The 11,480-nt window shown below is 40.0% G+C and overlaps 1 protein-coding gene across 1 annotated transcript in view; it reads left to right on the forward strand.

Moving 5' to 3' along the window:
* Positions 1-8,806, forward strand: part of elp3 (elongator acetyltransferase complex subunit 3) — a 42,602-nt gene extending 33,796 nt beyond the window's left edge. The window contains exons 14-15 of the mRNA XM_049590685.1: positions 234-315; positions 7,806-8,806. Coding sequence (XP_049446642.1) covers positions 234-315; positions 7,806-7,897 — 174 coding nt within the window. The 3' untranslated portion in view covers positions 7,898-8,806. The remainder of the gene's footprint in view (positions 1-233; positions 316-7,805) is intronic.
* Positions 8,807-11,480: the final 2,674 nt, after the last annotated feature.

Below are 11,480 nucleotides of genomic sequence, written 5' to 3' on the forward strand. Positions count from 1 at the left end.
AGACTGTACATATAAAGTAGATACCCAAACACTTTGATGTCTTTTCCAGCTGTGAATCTGATTGTTTTTCTCTGATGCTGTAAGACATCAATCCTGGCCTGTATTTTCTTTGGCCCACATGAGGCCAGAAAAATTGCAGAGACTGAGATTAACCACAAAATAAGACATACGTAGCTCAAAGTGTTTTGAAAAGTGACTGATTTTCTTTGTCTGTTCTTTTCCACTGCTTCCAGGGTTTTGGTATGATGCTGATGGAGGAGGCAGAGAGAATTGCCAGAGATGAGCATGGATCCAGCAAATTGGCTGTTATCTCAGGTAAGAAACAAAACAGCACAGGAGAGCATCATTCAACCTCTCGTTAGACACTGTTGTCTGGATTGTGGCACGATGTGAACACACAGCACCACAAATCTGCAATCAAAGGCAGATGATGTGGGCCTTTTTTAGACAGTTAAATGTTCTGTGTGTTATTTTCAGAAAATGCTTGTCATTAGTGACACCGGTGCAGTCAGCATCCTGTTGCTTGTGCTCGCAGTCTGTAGGCACAAGCAAGCACCTCGGCACTCGCCAATAACAGTGACATGACATGATATTTATTCAGGGTATATGCAGGAATCCTGAGGTTAATTTCAATACCTTTTTAAGACTTTTTTAAGACCTTCCAAAAAAACCTTAAGACCTCATTGGCACTTCAAGCTGTCGTTAGCAGCAACGCATCTTTAACTTACTAAACAGTTGTAGTTTGCAGTTATATCTATGGAGTACAAACATACAACAGAACTCAGATAAGATGAGAAAGAAAGAATAAATTACACCAAAGGCAGGTTTCTTAAAATACACCTTATGTCATAACAAGTAACACAGCTCTACAGCTCAACATCAGCTATTCAAGGCCAACTTGCTGAAAACAACAATAACTTGGTGAAATTACAAAAACACACCAATATCAAAACTCAGGACATATGCCTCAGTTCGTGTGTTTTGCCTTCCCTCAACTTGCATTTCCCCATTTTTATTGTCTTTTGCTCCTCTGTTTGGCGCCTGGACGTGCGCCGTCGCTTGATGTCGCACAGGTACGTGCACGGCCCCAAGTGGCAGTCCGAGCGTGCCTACCTACACATCGTTGTTTGTAATAGTCGCAAGGAGGAAAATAAATTATACATTCATGGATACTTTATGTCAAAGCTTGAATGCCAAGAAAATTTAATACTTCATAAAATCGCGATTAAGACTTTTTAATACTTCTTAATGGCCTTAATTTTCCGACATTTGATTTATCAACTTTTAATACTTTTTAAGACCCCGCGGACACCCTATTATTGTGATTGACCAATATTGTGTTAATAGAATGCTGGAAAATCAATTACAATTTTTGAATTTTGAATAACGTTACAATTTGGACCACTGGCTTTGTGATGCTAACGAGCCTGCTATTTGCAGTGTTGAGGCAAAACAGCCTATTAGTGTTAGTCACATTTTACTCATTTTTATTCTTCATAGTTTCAGTCTAGTTTAAGTCAACAAAACTTCATTGACATTTAAGTCTGCTTTCAGTCATTATGTTTTCTACATGTTTTTTTATTTTTTAAACTAATCCAGTGAGGCTAATTCATGTATCAGAACTTAGAATCAAAGTGACAGGTTATATGGAAATTTTATTTAAACAAGTTTTTCTACAACTACAAATAACTTGAGCCTGTCGCTCATGCGGCATTTGAAGATAATTGCAAGTACAGCCATTCTTGGCTTTCAATGTCCGATTGTCCACCACAAACATTTTTGTCATGTTTTGTCTCATCACCAAAAATTAAAAACAAAGATTTCTTATTAGTTTTATTATCAAGGTCTATTTTTAGCTCATCATCGTCTTGTTATCGTTATGGTAAAAAAGTCGTTGAAGAAAAATTTTCGTCGTAGTTTCATTAACGAAATAAACAATGAGGTACATGCTGTGTAACATTAGCCTAGTTATTGCTAACTGGCTAACCTTGGCTAATGTTTTTTTTTTTTTTTTTTTAAAGATTACTTTTGTGGGCTTTTGCCTGACAGGAGCGAAATGGGAGAGAGAGAGAGTGGGGACTGACATGCAGCAAAGGGCCGTGAGTTGGATTCGAACTTGCGGCCGCTGCAGCAAGGCAGTGCCTCTGTACATGGCTTGCTGGCACTATCCACTACGCTACCGACGCCTCAACCTTGGCTAATGTTACGGTTAGCTTGTTGGCCACCCCCGCCTTGCATCATTCTTGGCTAGTAAAAAGCAATCATTATACAATTTTGCTTTGTACTGTTGCATCATGTTTTGTTGGCCATGTCAATACCATGATTTTTTTTTTTTTTTTAAAGATATTTTTTGGGCATTTTTAAGCCTTTAATTGATAGGACAGACAAGTGTGAAAGGGAGAGAGAGAGAGAGAGAGGGAGTGACATGCAGCAAAGGGCCACAGGCTGGATTCGAACCCAGGCCGCTGCGGCACCAGCCTTGTACATGGGGTGCCTGCTCTACCACCAAGCCACTGACGCCCCAATCAATACCATTATTTATTGTACTATAATACATAAGTTGGTATCATGGATAACGTTAGATAGTGAAGTAATTTGGCAATTAGCTAGCTAACGAACATATCCACTCAGATAGCATTAGCGAGCAAGAAAGCTAAGGTTTGTCAGCTAGCTGTCACTAAGCTACACTGCATGGATCTGGTGTTGGCTCCATAGTGACATTAGCTGATAAAGTCATTTTCAGAGGGAAAGCAGCTAGCCATTAGACCAGTTTTCAGTGGAAGTCATAGTTCTGTCACAGCAGTTGCCCACGCATACTGATGGCAGAAATCAGCGGACACCGGAGAAAAACAGTTAAGATACCAGGAATAAAAGTGCCTTTATTGTGCCGCTGGATGTCAGAACAGGAATACAAAAAAAGATTATAGCTGCAACGCAGCAATGGTCGGGGCCGGGCAATTTTAGGCAATTTTAGGCAAATTTAGGCAATTCTGAGCAACAAGAGGCAGAATAGGAAGACAACAAGAAAGTTGCCATTGCAATGTACATTTTGCTTCAGTTGAGGTTTGAACTTACAAGCTCTGACACCAAGGAGCATCTTCTATCTGACTGAGCTAATTAGCAAGTGACAACTCATCTGTGGCTTCACAAATTGACAGCAGCTGTCAACGCAGATTTCAGACTGCTGTCATAAATTCAGTTATGAAGACAAAAATCTTCACTTGTCGGTGATCCAATGTTTTCACAACGAAAAGAAATTATAAAGAACACTAAAATTATGTATAACAAAGCTTTCATACAGCTTTGCACACACATTACTCTTGGGTGGATTCCAGAGAGGCTCCCCTCTTCATATAGCAGATTATACAACAGTTAGTTTCGACTGAGTAATTTGATTGGATGAGAGGCATTCCATGAGTGCTGATATAGAGTACAACATCACTGGGAATTGTAACAGTAAAATCACTCCGCTCACAGGTGTTATAAATATAAATACAACCATTAATTAACCAACTGTCACACTCGCTACATTGACACAAACTGACACTATAGCGTTACACCAAGAAGATGGACATTTTCCCCAAAATTACATTTGAATTAAATTATGAGAGGACAAGGAAAAGGAAAGCCAGGACTCTTCAGTGCAGACCTCCAAGTGTGTTTGTGTAACATCAGCCGACCTCGACAAACTGGAGAGGAGCAAAAATGAAGCAAACACGGTCAGGCAAACAGGATGTGCTGATGAGGATGAGGGAGAGTGGAAGCTGAATCCGGCCGTGCCAACATCCAGGTTTGCCAACGTTTCATCAGCCGAACTGGACGAAGTTGCACAGTTGCAGATCAATGTAAATACAAAGCAGCTTGTGAGTTCCTGGTGTGTGTGCTGCGTTGCCTGGCAACAGACTGGGGGAACTGTTGTTTTTTCGCGGAGCTACATAGCATACTTAAATCATTTATTTCATTACCTTTTGTTAACATTTCCTTACTCAGCATTGCTGTGTAAGCTGTTGTACCTGTTGTATAAAAGCAATATCACACGAGAGGGAGTGATGTTGTACTGTATATTGTCACGGCTGTAATTTTCTTTGGCCGAATCACAGCTGTGATGATATACAGTAACATCATTCCCTCTCGTGTGATATTACTTAAATATGTCTACTTCCAACTTGCTATGGTGACATACATGTAAAAATGTGAGAATTTAGTCACACGGATTTTTTTTTTTTTTTTTTTTTTTTTTTCATCTAGGCTATATAAAAATTAATATAAGATACAGGCACATAGAAGGATATGTAATAATGGCAAATCTGGATATCCCAGATTGTCCTGAAAAAAACAAGATATAGCATGTGTATGTAGCCTTTATAATGACTGTGATATGACCTTAAAAGTAAAGGCAGTAAAAATACCCCAAAGGCCTAGGGCCCAACAATGTTTCAACTAGCTAGCTAACGCTGTCTGCCTATTAACTCCTTGATCTTAATCAATCAATCAATCAATCAATTTTATTTATAAAGCCCAATATCACAAATCACAATTTGCCTCACAGGGCTTTACAGCATACGACATCCCTCTGTCCTTAAGACCCTCACAGCGGATAAGGAAAAACTCCCCAAAAAAACCCCTTTAACGGGGTATAACAGAATATAGTAACTTTCACCACTTCTCAATTTAGAAAGAACACCACAAGAAAATATGATCTTTGTGTAGATTATGAAACGGACAATGGATCACAGATTTTTTGTTTCTAGCTATCAATGATCAGCTATAGCTAGTGCGCTAGCTACATTAGCTACATCGCTAATGTTAGTGAGTCTTTAATTTTCCCTGCCTGGATGCAGATGGGAACCGATCCAAATACACATGGGCTATATGTTAACATAAACAAAGTGCACGTTTTCTTGTAGTGGCCTTTCTAAAGTAAGCAGTGTAGAAGGTAATATACTTTGTTGTGATTAAGGTGTTAGAAAACAGCATTAGCTAGCATGATAGCAAGTTGACAAGTTGTACTTTGTCCACAACTATTGATGGCAGCAGTATTACAACTCTTAATCAAGGACAATACGTCAAATCCATGCTTGACAAATGTGAATTTTTACAGTTCTCATGATGATTTATCTTTCACCACATAAATAATTCGGCCTAATACATATTCCTCTACTGAGCATCCAGCAGTGATTATAGCCTAAATATTGAGATTCTAATTCACTGCAAATAGTCATTTTTTCCCCTTTACTACAGAGAGATCATAAACTCATGGATATAAAAACTACTCATTGTAATCGGTTGAGAAATATAAACATTATAGTGCTTTTCACATTTTATTTGGCACTCAAACTGACACCACTATAGTCACCACTATATACCCTTTCTGCTACCAGTTTGGTCTGCCCAATAAAAACATAATATCTGTTTACAAACACAAAAAAGGTCTTTATACTAGCAGATCAGCCACTGGAGTCTGGATTAATTAGATGCATTATCCACTCAAGACAGGATTTTGACACATTAGCTAGCTGACAATTTGTCTGTGTTGGCAAGGAAAAAATAGCTAATATTAGCCAGCTAAAACTGCAATATATTTTACATGTCAATGTATCCTGTAGGATACTTTTTACCTCTGAGAGCCCTGGTGAGTACTGAATTTTTGATATGGGGGATTGAATTTGATGGATTATTGTTTATCAGACCACAACTGGGCCCTGCCTCACTCCCACCCTGAGGACACTGCTTCACCAGGTGGAGAGCGGACGGCAGCTTTGAAGATAGACCTTTGCCACAGTAGCGACTCAAATTCAGCCTGCGCACACCCCAGTGCCAGGGGTCACAGCACACTGGTGGCCAGCCACAGTGGAGGGTCTAACCTGTGTAAGGGCAGCAACACAAATTTTGCTGATCTGGCAGGTAGTCTGGGTGGACCAGCATCAGAGTCAGACCCCCGGAGCTAATTGAATTCGAGTTTCCACTGGAAAATTTGTCCTAAATCCTTTGCATAGAAATCAGTCCACACGCTGTTATAGGCAGCTGAAAAAGTCAGGGAAGGTCTCAGTTTTAAGTCACATTAAATTCGTTCACCTATTGGCATTAAAAAATGGTATATAAAGTTACTTACAGTACATTTAATTAGAGCAATGATGGTGAAAGCAAATAATAATAAAATAACAAACTTGTTATTTGGTAAAGCTTTTATATGATGTCATCAATATAATGCTTGCGTGTAAATATTCTGAGGTCACATGATACAGCAGCATAATGCATTTCAAAAATAAAACATGAAACACCACTTTTGCTAAAATAAGTTTGAAAGAAGGCTGTGAAGCAGAGGATTGATGAGCTCTTGTAATGGGACGTCTCCCGCATAAACCAGCAGAGTACCAAGTTGGAACAGACCCATTTGATGTGTGTAGAGGTGTGTGCGGTTATGTTGTAGCAGCCTGGTGTCATTTGCATGTGATTTAATAAAGGAAAACACAGTGGGCGGCCGCACTTAATGGCACTGCGCTTTGGTGCAGCACATCTCCAATCAGAGGCTGCAGATTTGTTAACATATGTCCCGCTGCTTCAGATGGTCGCAGGCATTTAATGAACTGAGGGACAAGCTTGTCTTTCAGTATGAATCAGCTTTGGATGACAGATACTTTAAGAATCACTCATATTCCAACTTCTTGTTCTTCTTCCCAAGTTGTCAAATACCACTGTTTTGTCAGTGATCTCAGCATCGGATACCGACACACAGAGGCACCCTTTGTGGTGGTATTGCATGCAGTGGGCAGCAGCAGTTGTTGATGGAGCGAGCAACAACGGAACTTGTCAAATACTGCAGCTTGGTATTTAGGCATCGCATCAGATACTGATGCACACTGACATTTTATGCACATTGAAAGTTTATTTTGAAAAAGACTATGATGTAACGAGCAGAAACTGTTCATATTAGGGATTCAAGATACTGTTTTTTTTTGTTTGTTTTTTTTGCCGATATCCAATATGCCGGTATATAACAACTTATTTGGGTGATAACTGATACCAATATCGATATATCCAATTTTTTCCCCATTTTATTTTTGCGATCATCAAGTCAAGTCAAGCCAGTTCCGATGATGTTCCAATATTATCGTGCATCCTTAGTACATATCCTGTGAAAATGGAAGTGTTTGAAAAGACACAGTGTATGTAACAAGTGTAAAGTGACACGCTGTCCCAGAATGTGTTTATTTATGGATCAATGAAGCGCATTAAACATTCATTTTTGATGCCTATTTAAATACATATAATGGCTAGAAAGTGATTGATTAAAAAGTTTAAGCGGTGTGTATTTGTTGAAGTGTTTACGTTGCTCACCAAATTGGGAGCAGAGTGACATTGTGTCAGAAACAGACATGGATTTGGTTATTAAAGAATTGTGGCCACAGTATGTCATGAGTGAAATATTAACAGCTGAAGTGACTCTGTTTCTAAATTACTAAATTAAACATATTAAACCATTTCTTGTGACTTACCAGCTGAAATATACATAAATACATAAATACATAAAATAGATACATTCGTATCCTTAACATTCGTATCCTTAATAAAATGTCGGGTATAAACCAGGACCGGGCTCATAATTACAGTTAAAGGGACGGGCCAGGCTCGGCTCGGACAGAACGTGCATGGGCTCAGGTGAGGTCGGGCTGGATTTTTTGGGCCCAATCTAAGCTCTACTGAAGGATAATTAACACATCATATAAAGCAGTAGTATTATATCTTTTTATTTGTGTAGTTCTCCAGTACTGATTAACTTCTTGTCTTCTTTGTGTGTTTTGCAGGTGTAGGAACAAGGAACTACTACAGAAAGATGGGCTATGAGCTGGAGGGACCATATATGGTGAAGGATCTGTATGGACCTGGAATGGACTGAAGCTGGACAATGTTTTTTATCTGGACAGCGGATACAGACGCACATACACACACACACATTATTGTATTTATTAAGATGATATTTTCGGGACATGATTGGTGCAGTATGTGTAGTGAAACTGTTTTCTTAGCATCAGAGGAGATAATGGTTGAGTTTTTCTGCCCGTTCCTGCTTCTTATCTGCTCCACACCAGGGAACACTGCTGCATCTCCTCCACTTTCTGTAGATAGGGAGACGCTGTGAGGAGAGGGTGTGAGGAATAAAAGTTATTTGAGATGAAGCCAGAGCATCTTGTGAATTTAAGATGCAAACATTCTTTACTGCTACAGCAAAAGAACTGAACTGGTACTAAAAACACACAAACAAAAGCATGTTGGTATTTTTAGCTTTCCACACTGAAGCAAATTTGTACCACCAGTGCCTTGTCAATGAACTCTGTTTGAGCCAGCAGCACTGATTCCAGGAACTAAGAACAATCCCGCTGAGACCTTTTAATTCTGCTCAGATGTTCCATGTGTCTGGTAAAGAAACATCTGAATGTCTGGATATCCCTTAAATAGTTTGTGTGTGTTGTCGAGGATTAGAAACCTGTTTAGCGCTACGCTTTGAGTTAATCATGTTTATGTTGCAATTAAATAGAAAACCCATTATGAGTCAAGCGTTCATTACTGCTCGGCAGTGGATGAATGAACTGTGGGAAGTGTCCTTGCTGGGCAGCTGTCGTGTAATTGCACAATTTTGATTTATAGGGCAGGAAATTGAATATTAGCATTACATAAATTGCTTTTTAAAGCCCCTCAGTTAATCCTGTTTCTTGTTTTTCTGTCATGCATTCTTGGGCTTCATGTGTATTCTGGTATATTCCAGATGCTGAACACGTCACTTGACCAGTAAAGTATATTTCAGTTACTGTTGGTGTCCTGTTTTGTGAGAGAAGTCCTTGATGATGCAGAAATCTTTGCAGACATTTTAATAATTACACCTAAATGACAGAATAGCCGAAAAGGTTTTAGCATCCCGATAAAGGTCACATCTTCAGAGTGGCTCCTGAAATGTAGCCCCCAATGTCAAAGGTGCCAGCCTCTGCAGCAGACCCCTGATGATTGCCCTATGAGAGTGTTTTACTGGCTCATTTGACACAGCCTTTCCAATTACATCTCCATCAGTAACCTGTCTATTGAACATTGACTGAATGCTGTGTTCAGCCATACTGTTACTGGAAAGGCTTTGTCATTTGAAAAATATCAAGCAATAAAGCACAAAGGGCTCATGCAGCGACCTATGTCTCATATAGATTCCAACTGCACGGGGCGACTGAAGCTGAACGGCCATGCATAATTTCCTGGATGCGGCCCCCGTGTCGTGACTGGGCTCTGCTGTGTGTTGCTGTTGCAGTCCTGACGCATTGAGGAATAGGCCACATTCGGGCTTTCTCTCTACGCTTGCTCACTCCTGCTATCAGCTGTGAAATGTGAAAGGACCCCCCCCACCCCTCGCTCAGTCTCGCTGAGTCTGTGCAGAGCTGATTTGTGCTGTAGAGGAGGCAGTGTGCTCTAATCTTCACTGCAACATGAGCAGAAGGATAGCAGGTTCACTTAAACTCCACTCAAGTGAAGGTTACAGGACAGGTCTACAAAAATAACCAGAGGAAAAGAAGAGAAGGGGATCTATGTGTGTTGATGGTGAACATATTCTACTCCTCCCTAAATGTATGCATTATCTGATTTCAATTCATTGTTGTGGATACTGTGACTCAGCATCACTCCAGTTTACACTACTTAAGAGGGCTTGATGGTAATGACTGCCATTGGCAACCAGATCTTGGCCTTTGGTTGCCATCGGTGACATCCACCTTTTAACATACAATGGCATGCAAAAATGTGGGCACTCTTGGACAAAATTTTGTTTACTGTGAATAGTTACTTGAGTAGAAGATTAACTGAGTTGAAACATACTTTTCAACATTTTAACCGAGATCAGTATATGTTTTTTGTTTTTCTTTTGTACAATTTTAGAGTGAAAAAAAGGAAAGGAGCACCATACTTTGGGTAACCCAAGACATTTTAGCTCTCAGTCAACTTTTACCAGGATCTCAGACAATAACTAGCTTGTTAGGGCTATGGCTTGTTCACAATCATCATTAGAAGGACCAGGTGATGCAAATTTCAAAGTATTGTAAATAATGTGACTCTTGAAACCTTGTCCCAACAATCAGCAGCCATGGGCTCCTCTACACAGCTGCCTAGCACTCTGAAAACTCAAATAAATTATGCCCACAAAGCAGGAGAAGGCTATAAGAAGATATGGTAAATGGACCTGCACTTGTATAGCACTTCTCTAGTCATCTGACCACTCAAAGTGCTTTTACACTATGAGTTCACACACATTCATATACTGGTGGCCAAGGCTATAGTACAAGGTGCCACCTGCTACTCAGTTTTAACACACACACACACACACACACACCCAATGGAACAGCCATCGGTAGCAATTTGAGGTTCAGTATCTTGCTCAAGGATACTTCAACATGTAGACAGGAGGAGCTGGGGATGGAACCACTGATCTTCCGATTCTACCCGAGCCACAGCGGCCATAGCAAAGTGTTTGCAGGTAGCTGTTTCCTCAGTTCATAATGTAATTAAGAAATGGCAGTTAACAGGAACTGTGGAGAATGGATTCAATTAAATTCCAGCAAATTCTGGAAGCAAACATCACGCCATCTATTAAAAAGCTGAAGATGAAGAGAGGGTGGCTTCTACAACAGGACAATGATCCTAAACACATCTTGAAATTCACAATGGCCTAACTCAAGAGGTACAAGCTGAAGGTCTTGCCATGGCCCTCACAGTCCCCCAACCAAACATTATTAAAAATCTGTGAATAGACCTCAAAAGAGCAGTGCATGCAAGACAGCCCAAGAATCTGACAGAGCTTGAAGCCTTTTGCAGGGAGAATGGGTGAAAAAGGTGGATACAAAAAGTGTTTAGAAGTTGTGATACCTGCCAAGAGAGGTGCTAGTAAGTACTGACCACATAGGGTGTCCAAACCTTTGCTTCAGGCCCTTTTCCTTTTGTTGGTATTTTGAAACTGTAAAAGATTAAAATTAAAAAAGTATTATCTTATAAAAGCACTTTTAGCTGCACAAGTCATTCCCAATCTCTTATATTGACACCAAGAGGGCAGAGCTTCACACCCAATACTGACAGGAGGAATAATTAAAGGTATTCTTAAAATGCACATATGGGCATGGAAGTATCGTATTGAGACAGACCTGAAAAAATAACATTTTGCCAACATACATTCAGTCCAAAACTCAATTCCTCTAAACTCTGTTGAGCAGTATAGAGGTCAAAGGTCGTCTAAGGGAGCTATTAGTTGGCCAGCAGAGCATGAGTAGTCACTCTCACCAGTGACAATCAAATCTTTCAAAGACAACCACACTGAACTGGGAGCGGTGAGGTTAGGTGAACAAGCCTCTCTAGCTCAAATCTTTACTTGTCCTTCTGACGGCCACATCACAAGACACTGCTGAGCTGAGAGTCTTATCACAGGGACAGTGACGAACAAAGGTGGTAGGATGATG

Source organism: Epinephelus fuscoguttatus, linkage group LG11 (genome assembly GCF_011397635.1).
Source record: "Epinephelus fuscoguttatus linkage group LG11, E.fuscoguttatus.final_Chr_v1".
NCBI lineage: Eukaryota > Metazoa > Chordata > Actinopteri > Perciformes > Serranidae > Epinephelus > Epinephelus fuscoguttatus.